Raw genomic sequence first — 22578 nt, 5'->3', positions numbered from 1 at the left:
TTGCCCGTTGTCCGTCAGTTGTCGCCAGGACCAAGTCAATCAATCAATCAAAGTTCATGAAGAAAATGTATGTCGACTGGTAGCTCCACCGGTATGCCAAAAAGAAAGAGAAACTGACCACCTGTTTTCACGCAGTAACCACAAGTACTTTGATGTCACCGAAAGGGCGGGAAAGTAAAATGAACAGGTCGACACGAATCGAAGCGGGTTGAAGAGCAGAGGATAAGGATAAAAGGTCGTGTGTATACGTATTATGTGCATGTTATATGTTGTGCAAGGGTTAAGATCAATGGTCAATTAGTTGTGTGTGCTGGCTACATGTGTTTATGAGGGTTTACCTTCGATCTTGCGATTGTACTTGACCACAATCGCAATACGCTTTCGATCTGCATCCATATCAACAAGTGGATCGACCGAGACCGAGCACTCGCCCTCGCCCAGTCCGAGATCCTGTTCGAACCTATGATACGAGAAGAGAGACACGAAAAAAGACGTTGGCTCTGTCTGTCTGCCTGTCTGGGGTGCCAATTGCCATTGACGCAGCAGCTTGAACAACAAATCAGTTTGTGGGCGAGTGAGGAGAGGACACATACCTCAGAAGCCATTGGAACTCGACATCCTGCAGGTCGTCGTTCTCACCGAGGGAGATGTTGTGGGGTAAAGAGTTGGTGGCGATGGCAGCGATGCCCTGTTGTAGCTCAGCGGGGACAGTGGCGAGGTCGATTAGGAGGTTGAACCCTCCAGAGGTGGTCATGTCTGTGTCCATTTCTTTCTTGGAAGGTGGAGTGCAATGAACTGGAATGAGGAATGAGTCTTTTGCGTGAGGAGAAGCAGCAAGTACAGCTGAAAAGGTATAGAGATGGTGCAAATAGTGTGTACGGTTAAAGAAGAGAGAAGAATGAGAAGAGGAAAGAGAAGAGAGTAGAGAGAAGAAAGAGGAGAGAGAAGAGTCGTTCGTTCCATGGGCGAGAAGGGAGGGATATAAAAGATATGCGCCCTCACCTCCTCGTCGATCAAGTTTAAGGGCAGGAAGCAGTGCCATTGCGCCCTGCCCGAACTTTTTTTGTCTGACTTGATGCACAAACGGAGGAATCGTTCCTGGCAAGTAATCTCTCACTCCTCCATTCCTTCTTTTCTTTCTTCTTTCTTTCTTCACCCATTCGACCTACACCTCCCTCATCTTGTCGAGCCTCGTCCTGCTTCCTTTTTTTGTCTTTGTATCCCAGCCGCTTTACACTTACCTACTGCACAACTTCCCCACGCCTACCTGGTTCGCGCCCAATTGCCTCACCCTTCTTATCCACTCCATCTCCCCTCTGCCCTTGTCCCAGCTACATACCCGTAATGATCCAGAACTGGGCATCGGTTTGCGTCCGCTGTCACGGCCCCGACGATAATGGTTCCAAGACCGAAGGCCGAGCTTTCTTCCACAATGAATATCAACCTCGTCGTCGATCATATTTCATCAAAACTTCAAACTTCACCTAACATCTCGCACTTCTTGGTGTTCTTGCCATTACTGTGGTTAACTTGTTTATTGCAGTGTGTCATCTTCATGAAGATGCGTCAATGTTCTGTCTTTACTTGCTTGCTTCCTATATATCGAGGCGAGCCAATGGCCCTCATGAATCATATTATCCTTAACTCGATCATCGCTCAATTGGTGTATCAATCGGTTCATTTGATGTTCATTCAACACAGCCGGATATTCAACTTTTACAGCCTCAGGTATAGCCCTGGACTCGGGTCTGGTCATAACAAGGTATATACATCCAACTGACAATGATCGGGGAAGTGAGGGATCCGCCATCCTTCGTGCGCGTTCTCTGCCTTTACTTTGACATGAGATTTTTAATCCAATTTCGCCGTCTTGCTTCCGATCAATTCACTTTATGGTTCTTTTGTCACTCCACTGTCCTTGCCCTGGCTTTCCACCACGACCTCGACCACTGAAACTAATTCAACGCTCACCAAAAAATAGCGCAAGTCTTCTTCGGCCATTTCTAATGGACAAGGTGGGTTATTCTTTTTCATTCTGCTAAGGATGCTGGGCTTGGTCCCTTTCCTGGGTGGCAGCCGAAGGCGTGGGAGATCAGGGCATCAGACCATCGGCTATAAACAAACATGAGCCGTACTAAAGGCAATGTCGACCGTGTTAACACACACGCACACGGACCTGCCCAAAAGGGAGGAAAAATCAGGCCAACTTACCCCACAAAACACACACGCAGACACTAATTTCTGCAAATTGACTCAATGCACTTTGTGTTTCACACGCGTCGTTTCTCGTCGTCCGTCCTCATTTTTCATATAGCTCTCCTCTTATGGCGAGATGGTTCTTTGCCCAAATTCGGGTATCGATGTCCTGTTCGAGAGCAATATTGACGATGGTAAACAGCGTCATCTTCGATCGCATAAGACAAAGAGGTGCATATAGTGAAAAGCTATAGGGGCAGTACAATATACTGGTCTCTGACATGTCGTCTTAATTCGTTACCTCCTAGATGGAAACGAGACATGGGTCCTTGCGGATCTGGTCGCCGTCGTAGAGGCTGAGGGTATGTATGTTTCTAATGCAACGCGTTCTAGATTCAGCAACACGTCTTTTAATGTGTTTATCCCTTCCCCCCCCCCTTTTTTTTTGTCTCAGGAATGCTGTCGTCCATCAGGAGGTTGATAGGACAGGACTCTTCCATGTGGACCTTCGGATGGGGTTCTAGTAAAGGTCAACTAGGCACGGATTTAGGCTCGATTCACCGATTCTCGTTGCGAAATGTCGGGATCTCGGGTCTGGCCATTTTGCAGTTGAAGCCTAGTTCCACGAAGATGTCTTCTCCCCACGGCCAGAGCAAGATGACGATGAGTCAAAGTTATCCGTATCATTTATCAGTGCCGTCCATTGGTAAGAAACTGACGCTGCATGGATCTGGGTTTGGATTGATCGCACCGTCGGTCCTGATCAACAACATTAGTCAGGGCATTGTCGCGAACATCATCCATCCTCACCGCGCAGCACGACGAGCGGATGAGCAGGCGAATTCGTTAATTTTGACGGACGCAAAGTTCTTACCGGGTATGGAGGGAGGTGCTGTCAGCTGGGACGAAACCAGAGAACTTGCGGGACTGAGCATGCTTCCTATCAGGTAACATTGATGTGGACAATACTTATATGTCTGGTTTGTACTTCAAACAAAAAGAAAGCTATAACAACAACGAATATATTATTTACGCGTCTTTGTGCTACTCTCTTTAGGAGAACAGATGGGGAGCCTGTGGATATCAGTCTTGTCATCCCTGCGGCATGTATCATCTCCGCTATCTCGCCATACATCGCAATACCCAGGCAGGCGCTGTTACCACATCACATTGCGGCATTGAACTCGAGCTCATTAGTGAATGCCCGCCAAGCTGTTGTCATGGTCCAAGTCGGTCAAACATGGGCTTCAGGCGTAGTCGTCTCGAAAAACGGTCGTAAGCTCACACTTCAGGTGATCAAGTCTTGCCATTCTAGGACCCGCATTTTATTAACACGTTTCTTTGTGCTGTTGATCTGTATAGATATCCTTACAAATGCCCATGTGTTCACTTCTTTTCTGGACAATATCAGCAATCGAACGTGGCCTAATCTGAGAAGCGGAGTTTCTCTTCGTGTCAGGATCGATTCACCTCAACAGCAGGTTAGGACTGCAACTCCGTTGGGACTGTTAGAGTGAAAGAAAATGCGTAGGCTAATTCTCGTATAATTTTTGGTTGATAGCAATGGGTGGATGATTGTGAGCTGGTCTTTGTATCCGAGTCGTGCTGGGACGTGGCTCTAATCAAAATCCCGGAGACCTGTATGCTTAATGGCTTCCTGCCCTTCCTACCCCTACGGAGTGCAGAGGAAATGTGAGTCCAAGTTACCTGGTCAAGTTTTGACTAGCTCGAGTGGATGGTTCGACCCTCTGCCTGCAGGTTGGCCCTTTTTTAACTGTTGTCTCTCTATCGGTTTGTACATGACTTAGTTCCAAAGTGAGGCCGACTGTCAAGGGGACGCCGCTTTTTGCGATCGGACACGGAATTTTTGGACCATCCTCAGGTATCCTGCCCCTGATTACTTCGGGGATCTGCAGCAAGGTGGTCACGTACAACAAAGTCCCCGTTATGTTGCTTAGTAGTGCGCCGGTGCATCGTGGCAATAGTGGAGGTGTACTCGTCAACACAGACGGCCACTTTGTAGGCCTTGTCACAGGTACGACATTTACACTCGCACGGTTCAAAAACATACTACTGAAATTCATGGCAGAATCTTTGGATGAAGCAGGAAGACTAACGCTTGTGCGGCTGTGGATTTTAATATGGTAGGCAATGGAAAGACGTCGACTGGCAGGACGATCACACACCTCAACTTTGCCATACCTCTGGAGGCCATCACCGCGTCTGTTAATTCCTATCTGGTAGACGAAGATCGTAAATGGCTGGATCGCTTGAATACCCCTTCCCCAAGAATTGACGATATTTGGTCTCTACGCGGCACTGCCCCAGCGTGGGAACCCATTGAAAAAGGTACGCATTTTGGCGGCGTTTTTTTTTTTTTTTTGACAAAGAACAATTACTTACAGCTATTCCTCCTGCACACTGTTTCGCTTCTTAGTGCATCAAGTGCCGAGCAAGTTATGAGGACACTCCAGAAATATCATTCATGTCGTTTCATCCTTTTGACGCATAGAAATGCCTGCTGCTTTTTTATTTTTATCTCGGCTATCAGTTTATTAATAAAAACTAATAGTCGGTGGTTTTGAACTTGGATGCGAGTGTTACGAGGTCTTGCTGGTTATAAACGGCTTGATCATTGAGATGACCTGACAGATGCTTGAATATAGCGCTGAGATCTTACAAAGAAATGGTCTAAGCGTTATTATTTGAAGCGCTGGCTACAAAAAAAGCGTCTCGACAATGATCTCCTATTACCTTTCTTATCGGTGCCCGACATGAACATGAGCGTCATATCAAAGCGCTGGACTTTTGCAAGATTCACAAGGGTTCGATAGAGCAGCTGTGGTTCCTCAGATCTAGTACAACATGGATGAAAATATGAAGGAGTAAATATTGATTGGTCATTAAAGAAAACGAAAAAAAAAAAAGCCAGGCTTGTACTTACGGGATATAGTACTCTCGGAAGATGAAGAGCATCGAGGCCAGGTAATCCGATTCAAAGGAGCTCTTGAAGAGGGTTGGCAGTATCCCCGGTTGGATGAGCTATAGACAAATAGGAGCCGTCACTGTTAACATCCGTGCTTAGCTTTCCCAATGCAGTCCTGAAAGGTTCCTTGCAATCGTTCACCTTGATATATTGATAGAGCAGTCCGCTATTTTTGCTATAGCTCTTCCAGTCGCGCTGGAAGTCCAGAGTAGTCGCCGGCGTCGACATATTGACATTACTGCTTGTTGCTTGTGGCGAAGTCAATGCTGAACTAGAGGGAGCCTTGGATACTACTGGTGTTCCAGCTGCAGATGTGGTCGAAGATGTTGGGTTTAATGGTGCAGCAGGTGCTGTAGCCTGGATACTAGTGGTTGAGGTTGTAGAAGTTTTCGCAGCTGCTGACTCGAAGAGCTCCGAACTCTCATCATTTTCAATTTCCTTGATTTGCACACGCTTGCTGGAAATAACCGGAATTGCAAGTTTCTCTTTCGCTGACGATGGAGCGGGCACCACTTTTGTTTGTTGAGCCTTTGGAGTCGACAACGGGACCGGTTTTGATGCTGGTGGCGGTGTTGTTGTTGGCTTCTTTTGCATCTGCTCCAGTTTGGCCAGTTCCTCTTTCAGCGTTTTATTACCGGGTTCAATCTTCAAGCCCGCTTCAAAGTCCTCTTTTGCTTCTCTAAAATTTCCGATAGACCGGCGGGCCATGCCACGCCTCCAAAGCGCTTTCAGGTTCTTACTGTCGAGTTTCAACCCGAGAGTGCAGTCGCGCTCGGCCTCCGCAAACCTAACAAGGAGTCAAATGTATGCGGTTAATAAATGCTAAACAGGTTGTGGGTGGCACTTAGTGAGACCTTGCATCGGTATGTACCTCTGGAGTTTCAACAACGCCATCGCCCTGTTGATTGGGTAAACAGAGTTGTGTGGATCGAGATACATGCTGTCCGAGTAACACTCGAAGGCTTTCTCCCATTGTCCTTTTTTATAGTACTCATTGCCCTAATAAATGGTCGTAAATTGTCGGTTAGGAAATTTCCTTCGCATCCATTTATCGAGCACATTATTATCTATTACCATTTCCTTATGACTATTGGCAGCCTGGATTTCCGCAGGGGAGCACTTGGGTGCTGTTGATTCTTTCGTTTCCGTCGGACGGTTGGGGCGAGATGTCATAGGGGTCTCATCCTTCTTCTTCTCTTTACCGCCCAGCGTTGGTTCCAAGGAAAGATCCTCCAGTTGCTCGTGCGCCACTAAAACGGTCTTGGGGTTCGTACTTGGCTGGTCAGGTATTGGTTTGATATCCTGGAGCACAATATCCTTCTTTACCCGCATAGGCGGATATTCCTAGAGACCGAATGCTTTGTAAATATGCGTTCAGACTGGCTCTGTTTTATTGGACGAGATGCAGTATCTCAATGACAGAAGGCGTACTCTGGGTGCCATGGGCTTCTTGTTGCCTTTAGAGAAGGTCCGCGCCCATTCATCAATCCTTTTCCCTGCTTTCTCCATGGTTGTGTTTCAAGAGTGATCTTGTAGGCCTGTACTATCAACGTATAAAAAAAAAATCTATATATGACGTCACCTTTTTTTTTTTAATCTTCCAACTGTGGTCCCAAGCGTCGCCATCTCAGGCATCTCAGGCATCTCAGGCACCGTATTCTCATCATCGAAACCCACCATCCTTCCGTTTTATTTATCCGTCTTTACCCTCCAAAAGAAAAATCCTTATTTTGTGCATTGATTTATCAACAATACTACTGTACTGCGTAAAATTGCCACAATAATCACCTCATCCGACAGAAAACTTGAGTATCCTGGGCTCAAGGCGCTTTTTACACAACCCTGTATCGCTGTTTTTTCGTCTGTAATCGCTAAAACAGCCTTGCATCTTGAGGTAACAGCTATGCAGCTGCAAGGTTGTGCACGGAACGCTCCTACCATCCCTCTTCACTCCTTGCCGCCATACCATCTTGTGCTGACTTGTGTCTATTTGCTGCCAAAACAAGTCACATAGCCATGGACTCCTCCGCGTCGTCGAACTTTGACCCGAACGCGCTTACTTTCCGCAACTATCTGACTCGGCCCTTGCAGCACTCTTCAAACCCTCAGTCGGTCCCTAACATACCATCATATCAGGAACTGTCAGTGCTTCAACAGGAACTGCTCTATCTGTCCGAAAAGGCTGCCACGCGACACGAGAAGTACGCGAACGAACTCGCTCGTCTGGACGGTGGGGCGAATTTTTCACAGTCGAAGGATTCATCAGTATCTTCGACGCCTAACTCCTCAGCATCCGCAGCCACATTCAATTCTGCTTCCCAAGGACTTTCTCATACACCATCTGCAGGCGCCAATACTTCGAACGCAGCACGATCAAGCGCATCCCCTAATACCTCCTCGCCATCATCTTTTTCGAGCAGCTCCAGAGCAGGAGGACCATCAGGAGCACTTACGCAGGGCGCAGGAGGCTCTCCAGCTCTTGTTAAACTGGGCGTCGTTACGTTGAAGCTGAAGCGATCCGATGCAGCTGGTACGTGTGGAATGTATAACGTTAAATGCTTTTTATTCGGTGTCTGAATTTTTGGAGGGAAAAATTATTGAGACCTTTTCAAACGTTGTTTCCAACCTGCTCACATAGAGAGTTCAAAGACTGACGATGAACAGAATGCAAGTTCGACTACAAACACAATCAGACTTAGGACAGGAACACCCTCGTATGTCGCAAATGGAAAAGTTGTAGCTTGTCTGCAGATTGCAAAAATACTTGTTTCAAGGATATGTCATTAATTCATTCTTTTGTCTGTATTATATCTAGCCTTGTTCAGGATGGATTCCTGAAGAAGAAAAAGAAGCGCGAGTTGGATGAGGACAGTGAATATTCAGAGGATGATCGAGGCATGTCTCTATTACTGTGGATTGTATCTGTTTATTGAAGTCGGGTTATTTTCATTCTCCTAATGCTATTTATTCAAATTTAGTTGCCCTGCCTAAATCCAAGAGAAGCGACGACTATCTGTTGGGTAAAGCAGGACGAAGTATGTCACCCCAGCCTGTGAAGTTGAACGCCAATCGCCATGGAACACCAAAGGCAGGACAGGTACGCAAAGGGACATTAGGAGGCGTCAGTACAGTATTACTGTGGGCTCATTCGATCTGATCTAACGAATATTGTTCATTTCTTTCTCTACACAGAATCGGACAGGAGACAAGGCCCACTCAGCATCTCATCAAAAGAAAAAGAAGAACTCAGAACACCAGACCGAAAAATCTCAGAAGCCGCCTCCCAAAGCTCAAGAAGTTCAGGAGGACTTTTCAAAGGTCAAGGTTGCCAACCAAGTCCCCATTCAGACTTTTTGGGCGTCCATGGAGCCATACTTCCGGCCATTTACAGAGTCAGACCGTGTCGTTCTAGAGGAGGAGGGTGATCAGGTCACACCTTTGCTGATTCCACCACTCGGAAAGCATTACTTGGATGTATGGGCGGAGGAGGACCGGGCGCTCATGCCTTACGATGGATACGAGTCGAGGCGGAGCTCGGTGGATCTGGTCAAGGACTCGACACCCTCACGGAATACCGTCTACAACCAGCCATTCGAACTGACGGATGAAAACATTGATCAGGACGAAGTGTCGTGCGGACCCTTGACAGAAAGAATTCTCTGCTCTCTGATTTCGGAAGACGTGGTTGATTCGAAGGAGCTGAAACAGGATGACGATCCACCGCCATCGCCTTCCCCAGCCCAAACCGGCGTTCAATCGACAGCGAGAAACTATGCAGAGCTGGAAGAGCGCATCAAGCGCGAGTTACGATATATTGGTCTGCTCGGCAACGAAGAGGTATGCAGCGCGTCAAGTGCTGTGCTGGTCTATTCTCATGTCCCTTTCTGTGAGCTCTAACCGATGGAAATCTTCCTTTACCGAATAGATCGATTGGGATGCGCGAGAGGATGATGAGATCAGCATCACGCTCAGGTCGCTTCAGAAAGAGTTGCGGGATGTGATGAAGGTGAACAAGGCTAGGAAACAACGCCTGCTTGGCCTTGTGAACAACCATCTCGCCTATCAGGAGTACAATACTATTTTGGATGACTTGGACAAGCAGGTCGAGCAAGGATACCTCAAGCGATTCGTAAGTCAGCAAACTGAATGAGGGCCCTTTACATGACGCTAAATGTATTTAGAATGGCCTGCATACTGATGGTGACTCTTTCTGACACATCTGTAGCGCATGACAAAGTCCAAGAAGAAAAAGACGACAACGCCAAAGTCCCTTTCGGAGAACGCACTCAGTGCGATGGACAGACGAAGACGATTTGTGCAAGGAGTCGGACCCATCTTTCCTGCTGAAAACTATACCATCCCCACCAAATCGATCTACCAGGATGAGCTGGAGCCTAAGGCGACGTCAAGCACACCTCAGACCTATCGACAACTCAATGGGCTTCCATAGTGCGGACGCATGTCCTCCTGCATTCGCAGGGCTATTTTCGCCGTTTTCATTTGATATAGCCCCGCCCTCCGCTTTGCTTTCCTGATCCTCACGTTTCTTTAGTATTGTCTTGTCTTTTTTTTTTGTTTGCTCTTTTGAGCAATGTATAATAACAAGTATTCTTGCGATGATTATTTATTGCAGTAGATGTATGGTGGGGATTTACAAATGCTGGACCAGCTAATGCTCGGACATATTGAAGGACTTGGGCAACGAATGAGCAGATTGCTGAAATTCAAAAGTAGATATGATGGTGATTTGAACACGGTGTCTGGATCAGCAAAAGCAAATGCATCGTATCGCTTCCTGTTCTTCTTAAGTCGCGACTCATAGCAAAAATGAAGGCCATCCAATGTCCATACCGATCGCGGCCCCTCTGTTTTATAGTTGTCCAGTTTCTATCCGAGAATGACGAGGTACAGGATAGCGACTACGTTGAGACCGATTAATGGGACTAGGAAGAGAGAGGCGTGGATGTTAGCGGACCCAGTGATGATATATGGGGCGCATGTTCCAAAAAAGGTTCAAATCCGCCCATGTCAAGATTGTGTCCTGTTGGGGTGTTGTGCACATACTTCTCATCAATGTCCTCACAGCGGATATTAAGTTCACGAGTCTGGCCTTGACGGATTCCTGTGCGTATGGATCGGCGACCTGCCGTGCCCAGCCGACTACATTTTATAAGCAGAGCTTTGGATGGTTAGATATAACATGTTTAGATCGCTTCAGGTTAAACATGACCGCAATACTGGCTAGAAGGCCAAAGCAAAAGTAACTGAGGAAAGAGTAGCAAGGAGGAGGACGCGGGTTAAGGGACGTACTCCTTGCAAGAAACCGTTCCTCGTTGAGGATGGCAATAGCATTGACGAAGAGGAGCATCACCTCGAGGAGACCAAAGATACCGATGGCCATTGTGAAGTTGTTCCTGGATCGGGTGTTGTTTGCTGTGTCGGTCCGCGAGCGCTGGTGGGGGTGTTGATGGTGGGGGTGTTGATGGTGGTCGGACCGAGAAGGGCGATGATGACAATACAACCGATTTTACTGCATTCGTGGCATACTGCTTCAATATCTCGTGACATGTGTGCATCTCTAAATTGACAGGCGATGCATGGACTACCAAAGAAAAAAAAAAACACGACTCTCTCCCCCCCCTCCCCCCCTCCCCCCCTCTTCCCCCACCTTCACCGCGAACACATTCGGTCTGCTTGTATTTCCTCCTTTCTTGGTTCTTCTCTTTGCTTCCTTCTTCTTCTTCTCCTCATCCCTTCATAGTTCCTCCTTGGTTTCCCTTCTTCTTTTTCTTTTTGTTCCTTTTTGCTTGTTGTTTCTCCCTCCTTTGCATTTCTAATACCTTAGCCCAATCGTACTTGATTCCTCATACTTCGCCACAAGTGTTCTTTTTCGCTCAACCTGATCTCTTCTTTGAAAAAAAGTAACTATAAGGACAATAAAAAAATAAAGGCGCTCTCACTCACCTTCCACCATGCAAACCCATCAACCAACCAAGACCGCCAATACCGACGACAACGTCGCTTCCACGACCACGACCACGACCACCACGACCACCACTGCTGCCCCCTCGAACAAGCCCGCAACGGTCCCTGGTCAAGACTCCAAAGTTTCACCAGCAAACGACAAACACGGCCGTCGCCGAAGCGCAATCAAGGATGTAGCGCCCCATAGCACGAATTCTTCGCCCTCTGTTGCTGCCGAATCCAACAATACCATCAGCGCTACTCAGGTCCCTGTAGCAGACTCACAGCTGTCTGCCGCAACCGAAGCCACGAAGCGATCCAACCCCAAGAAGAAGACTGGCCGATCGAAAAAATTGGTGGCACGTCGTGGACCACATCGATCCGGTGGTGAGGAGGCGATCGAACTCGCAGTGAGCAGCTCGGACGAGGAAGAGGATCGTCAACACGCGTCAGGTGGCTCGGAAAGTGACGATCCAGATACGGAGGAGGAGGCGGACTTGCAAGTCAAGCGATTGGCGCTGGAAAAATTATCGCTGGAGCGCAAAGGTGACCACCCACCTATTCCCAACAAGGCATCGTCTCGCAAGCAGCAACAGCAACAGCAGCATCAGAACCGCGGTCGTGCCGTATCGCAGGAAAGTCAGCCATCGTTGCAACCAACGACTCAGAATCGGGATTCAGCTCCAGCTTCACCCACGCCTACAACTTCGCACTCTGTCCCTTCGTCATCATCTTCAAAGAAGAAGCGCAATAAGAAGGCGAAGCAGCAGGATCAGAAGCAGAATCAGCCAGCAGTTGCGGGCAAGAACACAGAGGGATCACAAAGCCAGAAGAATGGCGCTGATGAGGTCCGCAACCGTCAGTCCATCATACCTTCGTCTTCGCCTGCGCCTTCTCAATCACACGCGGACGCGGAACCAACTGCGTTATCGAAGCCGAACAAGCGCCTTTCTAAACAAGGGATCAGCTCAACCAAATCCGGTACCGCATCCTCTGCCCCTGACAAGGACACCTTGGGAGACGAATCCACTTCGACAGACTGGGGCGACTCACCCATGCCTGAACCCTCTGCTGCACTGGAAAATTCACCAGCAGATAAAGAGCAACAGGAACAGATTAAATCCACTGCGCATTTGAGTCGTCCGGTGTCACGAGGCCGCGGTGGAAGAGCAGCAGTCGAGGCTCGAGTTGAGTATCGCAGGAAGCTGGCAGAGGACCCTAGGTTTGTGCCCCATCTCGGGGAATTCTGGGGACATGACGATCGGTACCGAGGCGCGGGATTGAAGAATTTCAGCGACCGAGGGGGCTTCAGAGGTCGCTTCATGGGAAGGTACGATTCTTACTGTCTTCACATATCTTGAACCAGCAGCAGGCCGAAAATAATTTCAGGAGGGCTAACATTGTTTCGCAATGGGTATATATTTATGTAAATTTAGAGGTGGATTCGATCGAGGAGGCATGGCTCAGGGTCCAAGTAGGGGTGATGCCAGGAACGACAGGGGCAGTGCCCCAGATAAGGACTCACAATCTCAGGACACAGAGGACAAGGATAGCAGTCCAGTGAGGCCTAGGTCGGACCGATGGAGCCACGATGGATACGATCAGTTGATGAAGGTGCAGGAAAAGAGTCACCGCCAGCCAAGGAACGATTCTCGACCTCGTTCCATGAATGCCAAGGTAAGAGAGAGGGTTTTTAATATGTGAAATCAAGTGCTATGGTTATAATATTCAACAAGCTGACCGTTGTTATGTTGTGCTCTAATCCTCTTAGCCCTCGGGACCTTCGTTATCGCGGAGCACATCTAACAATCCAGGACTCAGTCAGAATGCCGCTGGTTCAAGCGCTACTCCTGCACCTGCTGCCTCAACCTCGACGAATGAAGCATCCAAGAGTCAGTCTACCAATGTGGCAACAAAAACTGTCGATACTACCACCCCTAAATTTGATGAGATGAAAAATGCAGCCCAGGACAAGGCGATGACTCAGTCGCAGGGAGATTCAACATCGCAGCCTGGACCAGCAGCATCTGCCTTGACAAAGTCAGAAAGACCGCGCTCTTCCATTCAATTTGGAGAGAAGGACGTAAAGAGGGCCTCGCGTCTCTTACATTCGGCTCTTCCTAAGCCCGTATCTAAAGCACCTGCTCCTGAGATAAAATCGACATCTACTGACGCTAACGGGGCCGAAATGATGCAGCCTGAGGAGGGCTCCAAGGGCAGCAAGGACAGCAAGGACGCCAGTTCTATCGAGAAGGCGGGGGCCACTACTGCCACTCCAGCCCCTACATCGACCAACCCAAAGTTCCGTCAGCCTATGCCGCAGAGCCAGCCTGCAGTCCAGCACTCTGGTTTTAGACCCCACTTTATTCCTGGCAATTTTTCGAGCCGTGGACGTGGTCGTGGAGGTTTTCATCCAGGTCATTTTGGACATCGTGGAGGTCATCAGGGTGGTTTCCATGGGTCTCATCATCACCATCCTCATAGTCCCCAACTTTCCCAGCAGCCATCGACAACTTCTTCTGCGACAGCTACGAATACCGAGGCCCCGAAGGCAGGAACCACTTCAGATCTACCGGAAACGTCTAATGCAAATGGGTCAAAGAGGTACCTGGGCCATAGACAGGAGGACAGGGATGAAGAGCAGTCGTACAGCAAGGCGGCTGAAGCCCCAGAGGAGCAGAAGAAGGTCGACTCGGATACAGCAGCTTCCTCAAGGGAGACAGCCCCCATCAGCTTAACCAAGTCACTCAAGACAGGTAAAATCCCATGTCCTGGTTTTGTGTTCATTGGTAGGCTAATGTTCCACCCATTTACTGACCATGACGCATTTATTATAGCTATTAATGCTGCTCCATTCAAGCCTTCAACTCTTTTTGTTCCTGCTGAACAACGACCGACGACGTTTGAGGCCGAGGAACAGTACTACGGCGAGGATTACAATCAGGATGGATATTACTACGATCCTCAGCAGGCACAGTTGACTCAGCCGATGTACTACTATTATTACCCACCTGTGAATATGCCTAGTGGTAGCACAGGAGCCATGCCTGTATCAATGCCCATGGCTGTCCCTATGCCTGTACCGATGGGAATGCCGATGGGGATGCCCATGGGTGTACCCATGCCCGGGCAGCCGTTCATGGCCCCAATGTACTACGACGGTAGTATCCCTGTGTCAGGAGCCATGCCGGCTGATGTTAGTGAGGCGGCGGCGGCGCCTGTTCCAGGAGCTGGAGGAGAGATGATGATGATGATGGTCGCACCGGAGGATTATAACAACTACTACTATTACCAACCGCCTATGTATTACCCGTCCCATCCTCCGGCGCACCACCCTGACCCACACCATCCGCAGCAACATCAAACACATGACCACCAACAGACTTCCCAGTCTACAGCCGCCCAACAGACACGCACATAACCGGATGTAAACGAAGGGCTCATTTCAATAAAACCAACATTGGCACCTCATATATCGTACGTTTATTATAGGACGTGAAGGAGTTGCGGTGAAGTCGAAATTTATTGCTGAGCAAGAGGCATGTCGAGTTCCTTTCTCAAGTTGGCCTCATAAGCTCTCAGTTGCTCCAACTCGGCTTCCAATGATGCGCTGGCGACCTCAACCTGCAATGTTGAGCTGATCATCTCTGCCCATTTGGCTTCCAGCCTCTGTAACGACTCCGCGACGTCCAGCTAATGTACAATATCAGGAAGGACGAGAAGAAAAAAACAGGTGCATGAGATGTAGGGGTTCCTGTAATCTTGAAGCAGGATATAATCTGCATCCAAGCCAATAGCACTCGATTCCTTACCTGATCGCGCTTTCTGAGTTTGTTGAGTTCAATGACCTCGGCTCGCTTGTCATCAACGGCCTTCCGGAGCAAAGAGAGATCGTATTCCATCTGATAATTATGAATGTTCCAGGCGTTGCCTCCAAACTTTTGGACGAGTTCGAGGTTCAGGATACGTTGGTTCTGGTGTTCGAGCTGCGCGTTCGCGTTATCGAGGGCCTTGAGCCACAGGATACGACCCTCTGGGAGCTCTTCAGATGCAGAGGGCGTTATTGTATCAGTTGATCCTGATTCTGATCCTGTTGTTGTTTGTTTTGATGATGTTGCTGATACTGTTGCTGTTGATGTCGAGGATGTGGCAGAGGGTGGTTCGAGTTGATAGCGCGAGAGATCGAGTTTTGGCTCCATGGGCTTTCCTCTCCTAATGCGATCGAACTCCTGTTGGAGAAGTTCATTGTCTTTGAAAAGTTCGATATCAGAGACATCGCGCGTAGGCTTGGGCATGCGCTTCATCTCTGAGGCGATTAACTTGTCGACCAAGGTACGGACACCTAAAAGATTAACAGAAAGGATAGAACAGTGAGTGAGTTGAACAAGGACTCCAGCTTGGTGTCGTCAGAAGGGAACCACTTCTATTCCTGCTGTATTTGAGGCGTTTTTTGTTACCTGGCTCGTCAATTTGTTTGTCGACATCTGTTGAAGAGGAAAATAAGGAAGGAAAATGAACGGGTTAGTGGATGAGGATGTCGATTGCTGCTTCTCTTCGCGTATCTTGTCCAGTGAGAGAAATAGTCGGTTCGCTTACAAGGCAAGGCGTCAAGACTGATCTGTGTGCTCATGGTGTTAGGCGATTCTTGGTGGAGTTGGTTCGTGTCTGAAGTTGAGGGGTGATGACCAGCACAACTCTTTCCAAAATTGATATCCAAAAAGGGAGGAGAAAGGGATTCGAGACGGTCACACATAAACAACCTCGGGGAAAGCAGCAAAAAGGAAGATGCCTGTACTCGTTTCCTCCACCTTCATCACCCACCACCCAGAGCAAGAACCTATAAAGTATGCACCAACGATTCATCCATCAAAGGAGATTATGAGCCGACAACGGCGAGGACAATGAAAGCTGGATGGAAATACAGAGATCACGCAACAGGATATCGCTTGCTGTCTCAGGAACAGGAATATGCCTCTATTGACCGCTAACATACATGTCTTATTTCCTTTGCCTTCGTTTCCTTTCAACTTGCCTGATCTTCCAGATGGCCAAGAAAGCTAAAGCAAGGTAATTGGCGCAGATATCTTGATTTAATGATGTACAGTTGTCATAATCAAAAAGAACCAAGATGTCTTAATCCGGTTATCGCACCTTGTTCAATAGGACTATCATCGTTAAGTTGTTGTCGACAGCCGGCACCGGTTTCTTCTACACTACACGCCGTCCAAGAACCACCGCCAAATTGTCCTTCATGAAGTTCGATCCTCGCGGTAGGCAATGGATTATTATCGTTTTGTTATGTAGTGGGATGTCGTTGTGATAAAGCCCTAACCTATATCTGCGTTATCGTATCTTTTGCTCTTTGACAGCCAACCAAACCGTTCTCTTCAACGAGGCCAAGATCAACCGTCCCAACTGAGCACAGAGACTGCAGGATGATGACGGGACCATAAGCACGGCAGTCTAGAGGGCGTTATGCATATTTTAGAAACGCCGGATCTGTAAAATAACATTACTCTATAAGCAACCCAGCACGAGCTCTCCACAATGTTGTGTGGTGCGGCGCGCCAATATCTGGATTCAAGATCTACCGCATGGGTTGCAGTTCCCTGCATCGTTGACATGGCATCAAAAAAAAAAATCTGTCATTTTATTACGGTATCTGTATCAATTCTACCAGTTGACGATCTCGCTCTCTCCAAACAAACTCTCCTTGACCACAGCTCCGACCTCTGCGGTGGGCTGGACACCTTCCCTACTCAGGATATCTTGGATATGCTGATGCTTCTGCATGAATGAAATAATTGCATTATTGATCTGCTCAAATTCAAGCAAAAACCCGTCATGACCGTCGGGCGACTGAACCACGACCATTTCCGAGTCGTGCAAATGCTCCGCCAGCTCGTACTGCTCCGAGATCGTGAACAATCCATCCGATTCCACGCCAATGACCAATGCCGGCTGCTTGATGTTGTCGAGTACCTCGACCAACTCGCCTCGGCCTGCCGAGACATCATGCACATCCATCTTGCGTGTGATCGCAATATAGCAGTTGGCATCGAACCGGTGAATGAACTTCTCACCCTGGTACCGGAGATAATTCTGTGCAGAGAACACTGTGGGCTTCTGGCTCTTGTTCCTGGTCTTGTTCAGTACCACAGGGATGGCTTGAATGCCCTTCGGAGAGGCCTCAACGCCGTTTGTGGCTGTTTCCTTACTAGATGTTGATGATAACTGTGCTTCAGTGACAGCTGCTAAGGCGTTCGCGCTGGCTGCGAGCAAGCTGCCGGTGCTGTCGACCGAACTGCTGCGAGAAAGGTGGCCTTTGGTCCTGCGGTGTCCGTCATTATGAATTTGATGGTGTTCCTCAGCAGGAGACGCTGGTTCACGAGCAGTCGAGTATGTAGGACGATCCATGACCTTGCGTCCGAATCGGGACTCGAAAGAGTTGCGCGAGCGGTATGTTAACAGCGCAGCCATTCTTGCTGCTCCGAGACCCACCGAGGGCGGCTAAAATTGGCGAGCAAAAGTATACATGAGCTTAACACCGCTTCCGTGCCAAAAAAAAAAAAAAAAAAAAAAAAAAAAAATCACGCAGACTTCAAATCAAAAGAACTTACTGCGTCAGAAGTATAGTATCCGTCAAGATAATTGGGGTCGCTGTAGATCGATTGACGCTGGGCTTCGCCCCAGCTGATACACCATGCCGAATGTTTTGCAGAGGTGGCAATAGGAATGATGGCTTTAACATACTCGGTACCGAAGAAGGACCATTCCAGGACCTGCATTCCTCCCATCGATCCTCCGACACAGATCGCTACTGACTTGACACCTAAGTCGTCTAGGATTAGCTTATGAAGCCTATTAAAATGGATATGCAGTGAAATGTCAGACACTATGTTTTCCTTTCCTCTATCGCATTAATGGTCCTTCGTATTCATCTTTGTCACCTGACATCATCGCGGATGGTCGCCAGAGGGAATTCAGGTCCGTAGTTGACTCCGGTTTCCGGGTTCATAGTCACGGGAGAAGCAGTGCCATAAGGTGAGCCGAGGACATTGCAGCAGATGATAAAGAACTTTGTCGGATCGAACGCACGCCCAGGTCCCATCAACGGACCCCACCTACAAGTTTTATTTTCCAAAAATTGATTTTTGCATATTAGCATGTGCCGCATGGACTTCCTTCTTCCCCATTTTGCTGGGACCATGCGTAGCCTGCCTGCATATCCAGGTACGTCTTCAATAGTATTCTGTCCAATGTTTGATCTGCGTTTGTGATCTGGGGAAATCACGACATCGATTGTTCCTTCAAAGTCAGCGCTCGCACGCCCGACCCAGTCACTTTCTGTCCAGTCATTTGCTGACCAGTCTTTCCCATGGCGGGTATGACACAAGGGTAAAGAGATATATACAAAGCTGGTTTCCTTACCAGTCCTCAACATCGGCACTTCCACTAAGGGCATGGCAAATGATCATTGCGTTATCCCCTGCGTCGTTCAGGGTTCCCCAGGTCCGGTAGGCGACAGGAACCTGGTGCAGCACATGACCCGAATCGAGCGTAAACTCGGGGATGATGGCAATGGTTTGTGAGGGGACAAGCTTTGAGAATGGGTTCTCGGGCTGTGTATTGCGGCGCTCTAGACGGGTTGAGTGCGTTCCAAACAATGATAGATGGTGAGTCCAGTTTCAAAATTGTATTGCAGGGCAGGGTGGTGCCTGCGCGCAAGAAAAAAACTTAGTACCGTATGGCATTCGGTATGGAGTGGAGTAGAGCGGAAAGATGAAGTGTGATGTGAAGGATGGAGAAAAGAGAATGAATGAATGAATGAGGTTCGGAAAAGAAGAGAAGGCGGGTACAAATAAAGCCGCCAGAGATCAAATGAAGTGAGTAGGTAAAGCTAACCTTATTTCTCAAGCACGGAACTCCATAGGTCAGCAAACAGATCGACTCATACTTGATACAAGCACGATGATCGACCATAGATCATAGTGCCTAAGACGCGTGCAAACTTGCTTATCCTGGATCACATCCCAGTCTTTTGATGCACTCTTTGCTTTTTGTTCACCATAACACAGATGGGTTATGAAAAAAGAAAGGTCAAATGCTTTAATGACAAAAAATAAAAGGGAAACTACAAAACAATAGTACAAGATGGAGAAGGACGCAATGGAGGAGATTAAGGAACTGTATCATTCATGTATCTAATAGACGATAGCCTCATCCTATTAAGAACAAAGCGACACATAATAAAAGTAATCGTATGGTCAGTAATGTGATCGAGTTGAAAAGGTCGGACACGAACAGCACAAAATTGATGCACACAGAAAGACTTACCAGCTCCTTGACCTTGGCATAGCACTCATCGTACAACTCCTTGTAGTCCTTGGCACCATCCATATCCTTCTTCTTGCCACCCAAGACAACCATCACGCATGAAGTGGGGCGCTTGGTCGATCCTGCAGTTCCAAGATCCTCCTTCGAAGGCAAGAAAATGTAGGGCACATCGTTCTCCTCGCACAGGACTGGGACGTGCGTGATCACATCGATGGGTGAAATGTCGCCCGCAATCAATACAAGACCCTTCTCGCCCTTACGGAGACCCTTGACGACCTCCTTGACACCACGCTTCACATGCTTGGCCTTGGCAGCTAGATCAATTGTGCATCGAAAAAAATGATCCCGTCTTAGTCTGAGTACTTTTTTTTGGCGTTCTCAAATTGAGTATGAATGCGAGCGGTGCAGGTATTTGATGGTCTATCTGCTGTGTATGTAATTTAGTGTCGACCAGAGAATCGCGCTCACAAAAGCGCTACGAATCGTAGCCGTCCAATGCAATTACTACTGGTAAATGATCATTAAGGAAGTGGAGTTCTGAGAGTGCTGTTGAATATTGTCGAGAGTGTGCTTGGTGGACGGTTGACCGTTACATGATCTTCAAGCACGCTCTTTGTGGGAGATAAATTGCTTGTCTACTCGTTCTGGGTCCACTCGTTCAGAAACACAAGGGATCTCGTCCTGCTGCTTAAGAGAGTCAACCAGCAAAACGTCCAAATGAGCGAATAAAGCGCATGAGAGCACAATTGTATTACCCTTCTTGACGGTCTTCAACAGCTTCTTCGTCAACTTATCGGCGGCCAAAGGAGAGGCGATTGGAGAGATGTCAACGATGCGAGCGGGAGCATCAACATCCATATCAGATTCGTTGCCGGCATCGATTTTCTTATCGACTTTCTCAACCTTCTCGACCTTCTCAGCCTTGGAGGACTTCTTCTCCTTTTTTTCCTTGCGCTCCTTGGCCATGCTGATGATATGTGAAGTGTGAGGGGGTGTGTCTGGGTGAGTGAGTGCTGTGAACGAGTTGATGGATGTTTTTTTTTTTTCTTTTTTTTCTTCTCTTTGTTGTCCCGGAGCAAAGCCACAGGTGACTATCATTCAATAGCCATGATTTATTCAATATATGGCTTCAATTTAAGCAGCCTCTCCACTGCAGCGTCCAGGGTCTCGTCTGTCTTGCAGAACGCAAATCTAGCAAAGTCCTCGGCCAAGGGCTGGTTGGGCTTGGAGTAAAACTCGGTTGGAGGGATGGCGCACACCCCAATCTCCTTGGTCATCCAGTAGCACGTCCTGAAGTCCTTAGGGCGCTTGTGCAGCAGGTCAGGGAATACATAGTCTTTAGGCACCCTGATCCGTTTCGTGTTCACCAGAATAAAGTACGATCCCTCAGGGATGGTACAGGGCAATCCCAACTCGCGGAAAACCGACAACAACTTCTCGCGCTTGTGCTCATAGGCATCGACCTGGCTCCCGAAAAATCCGCGACCATCAGCCTGTTCGAATCCAATGGCAATTGCCTCCTGCAGGGGTGAGTTCACGCAAAAGACGATACGGGTATGGGCGGCTAAGGCAGGCTCGATCAGAGCCTTTGGTCCGATCAGCCAGCCAACGCGCCAGCCAGTCGTTCCGAAGGTCTTTCCACCGCTTCCAACAGTGATAGTTCGCTCCCAAAGTCCGTCCAAGGTGGCGATGCGCTCGTGGTTTTTAGGATTGAAGTACAAGCGATCGTACTAGTAGTTCAACAACAACGAAATGTTTTAGCAGCGCGTTTAATTCCCTCCCAATTGGTCATAGTGAGTAAAAAATAAAAGATATTTGAACTAACCACTTCATCACTGATAACCAACAGGTTGTGCTTAGTCGCAAGGGCTCCAATTTCCTCCAGCTCCTCACGCGAGAAAACCTTCCCAATAGGGTTGTGGGGGGTGTTGAGAACAAGAATCTTGGAACGTGGTGTGATCTTGGATTCCAGTTCCTTGATATCAATCTTCCATTCACTCGCAGCCATATCCTTCGAGGTATCGCCCTTGGGTCGGATAGGGCAATAGACAGGAACTCCTCCGTTCATTGTGATGTTGGACTGTGATCGATTATCAATGAGTTAGGTTAGTCATCACATTAGAAGATCTTGACTCATCCGTATCCGTTTGTCCAGGCGATGCAGTGAAGCAGACTTACAATGTACTGGTCAAAGAAAGGCTCCATCAAAATGACCTCTGAACCTTGATCCAGATATCCAGCAAAGATGCTGAAAATGCCTATACAGCACCAGTAATTGAGAAGGTGTTGGTGGTTTGATTTGGAATCGTCTGTGCGCTATTGTTGGCATTGCTGATCGTGCGAATCCACTGCTGCGGTACCTTCGTTGGCGCCAGCGGTCACCACAATCTCGGTCTCTGGGTCCAATTGCCTTCCAAAAAGAGGGCTGTACGACTTTGCGAGGGCCTTTAGATCAGAATGAACAGCAAAGCAATGGAAAGATGTGAGAAAAGAAGCAAACCTGACAGAGGATCTACATTTCACCAACATGCTTGTTTGCTTCATTGAGCTCTGGACGTACGTTCCTAAGCCTTGGACGACCCTTGGGATGGCTGTACTGGTTGCAGTCATTGCGCAGGACAGCCTCGCGCGCAGCTTCGACCACAAAATCTGGAGGAGAGAAGCTATTAGCAGCGACCAATACGACATTGTTATAGTTGTTGTTATGATTAGAGGACACACTAAGCATAGAATCGCGTCGTGCACGAGACAGAGTTTAGTTTACTTCATGAACCCCTGGCCAAGGTTGACAGCCTGGCATTCCAGAGCCAGAGGTGTGAAAATGGACCAGACTAAAATACATAAGGATCAATTGCAGACTGTTAGGAGGAGGCAAGCAATTGGCCGATAAGGCATGGTACTGTGGCAGTGCAGCAAACAACGCAGTGGTGTAGTATATTGGGGGCGAATGACTCACCATCCTGCTCAAAGTGAGCAACGCGTTCGGCGCGAGGAATGTTAGGCACTGTGGTCATGCCTGAGTTGGTTGCAGGAAGGTAAGTGGAGGTATAGGGCCTGCGGATCTGGTGTCGGAGGCAGAAGGAAGAGGCGGTTAC

General features: G+C 48.2%; 11 protein-coding genes across 11 annotated transcripts; 5 read left to right on the top strand and 6 right to left on the bottom strand.

The window, feature by feature from the left end:
• The first annotated feature begins 1054 nt into the window (after nucleotides 1-1054).
• Nucleotides 1055-4743, top strand: BC939DRAFT_468770 (trypsin-like cysteine/serine peptidase domain-containing protein). Its single transcript, XM_051557951.1, has 12 exons — nucleotides 1055-1436; nucleotides 1700-1762; nucleotides 1982-2015; nucleotides 2315-2390; nucleotides 2505-2558; nucleotides 2651-3143; nucleotides 3254-3471; nucleotides 3559-3677; nucleotides 3758-3888; nucleotides 4005-4231; nucleotides 4345-4545; nucleotides 4634-4743. Exons 1-12 carry the CDS (start codon nucleotides 1345-1347, stop codon nucleotides 4657-4659), a joined length of 1734 nt encoding a protein of 577 aa, XP_051406624.1. The 5' UTR covers nucleotides 1055-1344; the 3' UTR covers nucleotides 4660-4743.
• Nucleotides 4744-4761: 18 nt separating this feature from the next.
• Nucleotides 4762-6691, bottom strand: BC939DRAFT_508209 (uncharacterized protein; the record flags this gene model as incomplete). The annotated part of the gene is made up of 7 exons (XM_051560972.1): nucleotides 4762-4841; nucleotides 4951-5051; nucleotides 5141-5238; nucleotides 5324-5969; nucleotides 6054-6181; nucleotides 6257-6526; nucleotides 6614-6691. The coding sequence occupies 7 exons, from the start codon at nucleotides 6689-6691 to the stop codon at nucleotides 4762-4764; spliced, it is 1401 nt and encodes a 466-aa protein (XP_051406623.1).
• A 27-nt stretch (nucleotides 6692-6718) lies between these two features.
• Nucleotides 6719-8037, top strand: BC939DRAFT_41778 (uncharacterized protein). The gene is made up of 4 exons (XM_051553026.1): nucleotides 6719-7076; nucleotides 7189-7725; nucleotides 7821-7896; nucleotides 7998-8037. Exons 2-3 carry the CDS (start codon nucleotides 7199-7201, stop codon nucleotides 7834-7836), a joined length of 543 nt encoding a protein of 180 aa, XP_051406622.1. The 5' UTR covers nucleotides 6719-7076; nucleotides 7189-7198; the 3' UTR covers nucleotides 7837-7896; nucleotides 7998-8037.
• BC939DRAFT_41779 (histone acetyltransferases subunit 3-domain-containing protein) lies at nucleotides 8038-9769 on the top strand. The gene is made up of 5 exons (XM_051553027.1): nucleotides 8038-8077; nucleotides 8161-8279; nucleotides 8375-9019; nucleotides 9108-9311; nucleotides 9408-9769. Exons 2-5 carry the CDS (start codon nucleotides 8220-8222, stop codon nucleotides 9630-9632), a joined length of 1134 nt encoding a protein of 377 aa, XP_051406621.1. The 5' UTR covers nucleotides 8038-8077; nucleotides 8161-8219; the 3' UTR covers nucleotides 9633-9769.
• Nucleotides 9748-10678, bottom strand: BC939DRAFT_468760 (Yos1-like protein). Its single transcript, XM_051557950.1, has 4 exons — nucleotides 10493-10678; nucleotides 10247-10342; nucleotides 10034-10125; nucleotides 9748-9899 (listed from the first exon to the last, which is right to left on the bottom strand). The coding sequence occupies exons 1-3, from the start codon at nucleotides 10581-10583 to the stop codon at nucleotides 10070-10072; spliced, it is 243 nt and encodes an 80-aa protein (XP_051406620.1). The 5' UTR covers nucleotides 10584-10678; the 3' UTR covers nucleotides 9748-9899; nucleotides 10034-10069.
• Nucleotides 10679-11154: 476 nt separating this feature from the next.
• On the top strand, nucleotides 11155-14567 carry BC939DRAFT_481934 (uncharacterized protein; the record flags this gene model as incomplete). Its single annotated transcript, XM_051559067.1, has 4 exons — nucleotides 11155-12476; nucleotides 12583-12823; nucleotides 12918-13902; nucleotides 13984-14567. 4 exons carry the CDS (start codon nucleotides 11155-11157, stop codon nucleotides 14565-14567), a joined length of 3132 nt encoding a protein of 1043 aa, XP_051406619.1.
• Nucleotides 14568-14612: 45 nt separating this feature from the next.
• Nucleotides 14613-15829, bottom strand: BC939DRAFT_468753 (Pre-mRNA-splicing factor SPF27). Its single transcript, XM_051557949.1, has 4 exons — nucleotides 15743-15829; nucleotides 15604-15630; nucleotides 14959-15488; nucleotides 14613-14839 (listed from the first exon to the last, which is right to left on the bottom strand). The coding sequence occupies exons 1-4, from the start codon at nucleotides 15774-15776 to the stop codon at nucleotides 14669-14671; spliced, it is 762 nt and encodes a 253-aa protein (XP_051406618.1). The 5' UTR covers nucleotides 15777-15829; the 3' UTR covers nucleotides 14613-14668.
• A 361-nt stretch (nucleotides 15830-16190) lies between these two features.
• On the top strand, nucleotides 16191-16565 carry BC939DRAFT_508204 (50S ribosomal protein L33; the record flags this gene model as incomplete). The annotated part of the gene is made up of 3 exons (XM_051560971.1): nucleotides 16191-16213; nucleotides 16310-16416; nucleotides 16516-16565. 3 exons carry the CDS (start codon nucleotides 16191-16193, stop codon nucleotides 16563-16565), a joined length of 180 nt encoding a protein of 59 aa, XP_051406617.1.
• A 254-nt stretch (nucleotides 16566-16819) lies between these two features.
• Nucleotides 16820-18765, bottom strand: BC939DRAFT_403667 (homoserine O-acetyltransferase; the record flags this gene model as incomplete). Its single annotated transcript, XM_051552759.1, has 5 exons — nucleotides 16820-17290; nucleotides 17447-17656; nucleotides 17767-18007; nucleotides 18097-18270; nucleotides 18578-18765. Coding segments are annotated over 5 exons (1284 nt in total), but the record flags the coding sequence as incomplete, so codon positions are not given.
• Nucleotides 18766-19229: 464 nt separating this feature from the next.
• BC939DRAFT_468746 (50S ribosomal protein L30e-like protein) lies at nucleotides 19230-20507 on the bottom strand. Its single transcript, XM_051557948.1, has 3 exons — nucleotides 20239-20507; nucleotides 19484-19797; nucleotides 19230-19371 (listed from the first exon to the last, which is right to left on the bottom strand). Exons 1-3 carry the CDS (start codon nucleotides 20447-20449, stop codon nucleotides 19351-19353), a joined length of 546 nt encoding a protein of 181 aa, XP_051406615.1. The 5' UTR covers nucleotides 20450-20507; the 3' UTR covers nucleotides 19230-19350.
• An 88-nt stretch (nucleotides 20508-20595) lies between these two features.
• On the bottom strand, nucleotides 20596-22497 carry BC939DRAFT_508201 (PLP-dependent transferase; the record flags this gene model as incomplete). The annotated part of the gene is made up of 7 exons (XM_051560970.1): nucleotides 20596-21213; nucleotides 21309-21563; nucleotides 21662-21741; nucleotides 21844-21928; nucleotides 22044-22146; nucleotides 22248-22314; nucleotides 22440-22497. The coding sequence occupies 7 exons, from the start codon at nucleotides 22495-22497 to the stop codon at nucleotides 20596-20598; spliced, it is 1266 nt and encodes a 421-aa protein (XP_051406614.1).
• Between the last annotated feature and the right edge of the window lie 81 nt (nucleotides 22498-22578).

The sequence above is a fragment of the Gamsiella multidivaricata genome, assembly GCF_025024155.1.
Source record: "Gamsiella multidivaricata strain RSA 2152 chromosome Unknown BC939scaffold_121, whole genome shotgun sequence".
NCBI lineage: Eukaryota > Fungi > Mortierellomycota > Mortierellomycetes > Mortierellales > Mortierellaceae > Gamsiella > Gamsiella multidivaricata.
Note: the sequence above shows the minus strand (reverse complement) of the source record. Positions and strands in the feature narration are given on the sequence as shown.

Excerpts from the sequence above, each read along its gene's own strand:
- BC939DRAFT_468746 (XM_051557948.1), bottom strand. The coding sequence starts at position 20,449 with ATGGCCAAGGAGCGCAAGGAAAAAAAGGAGAAGAAGTCCTCCAAGGCT. Across the intron at positions 19,798-20,238 it reads GTTGAAGACCGTCAAGAAGG|CTGCCAAGGCCAAGCATGTG; the intron begins GTAATACAATTG and ends CAATTGATCTAG. Across the intron at positions 19,372-19,483 it reads ATGCCAAGGTCAAGGAGCTG|GATGAGGCTATCGTCTATTA; the intron begins GTAAGTCTTTCT and ends TGTTCTTAATAG.
- BC939DRAFT_41778 (XM_051553026.1), top strand. The coding sequence starts at position 7,199 with ATGGACTCCTCCGCGTCGTCGAACTTTGACCCGAACGCGCTTACTTTC.
- BC939DRAFT_468753 (XM_051557949.1), bottom strand. The coding sequence starts at position 15,776 with ATGAGCACACAGATCAGTCTTGACGCCTTGCCTT. Across the intron at positions 15,631-15,742 it reads CAGTCTTGACGCCTTGCCTT|ATGTCGACAAACAAATTGAC; the intron begins GTAAGCGAACCG and ends CCTCTTCAACAG. Across the intron at positions 15,489-15,603 it reads CAAACAAATTGACGAGCCAG|GTGTCCGTACCTTGGTCGAC; the intron begins GTAACAAAAAAC and ends TTAATCTTTTAG.
- BC939DRAFT_468760 (XM_051557950.1), bottom strand. The coding sequence starts at position 10,583 with ATGGCCATCGGTATCTTTGGTCTCCTCGAGGTGATGCTCCTCTTCGTC. Across the intron at positions 10,343-10,492 it reads GGAACGGTTTCTTGCAAGGA|TCGGCTGGGCACGGCAGGTC; the intron begins GTACGTCCCTTA and ends TATAAAATGTAG. Across the intron at positions 10,126-10,246 it reads TGTGAGGACATTGATGAGAA|TCCCATTAATCGGTCTCAAC; the intron begins GTATGTGCACAA and ends CTCTCTTCCTAG.
- BC939DRAFT_468770 (XM_051557951.1), top strand. The coding sequence starts at position 1,345 with ATGATCCAGAACTGGGCATCGGTTTGCGTCCGCTGTCACGGCCCCGAC. Across the intron at positions 2,016-2,314 it reads GGCCATTTCTAATGGACAAG|CTCTCCTCTTATGGCGAGAT; the intron begins GTGGGTTATTCT and ends TTTTTCATATAG. Across the intron at positions 3,472-3,558 it reads AGTCGTCTCGAAAAACGGTC|ATATCCTTACAAATGCCCAT; the intron begins GTAAGCTCACAC and ends TGATCTGTATAG.
- BC939DRAFT_41779 (XM_051553027.1), top strand. The coding sequence starts at position 8,220 with ATGTCACCCCAGCCTGTGAAGTTGAACGCCAATCGCCATGGAACACCA. Across the intron at positions 8,280-8,374 it reads GAACACCAAAGGCAGGACAG|AATCGGACAGGAGACAAGGC; the intron begins GTACGCAAAGGG and ends TTCTCTACACAG. Across the intron at positions 9,020-9,107 it reads GTCTGCTCGGCAACGAAGAG|ATCGATTGGGATGCGCGAGA; the intron begins GTATGCAGCGCG and ends TTTACCGAATAG.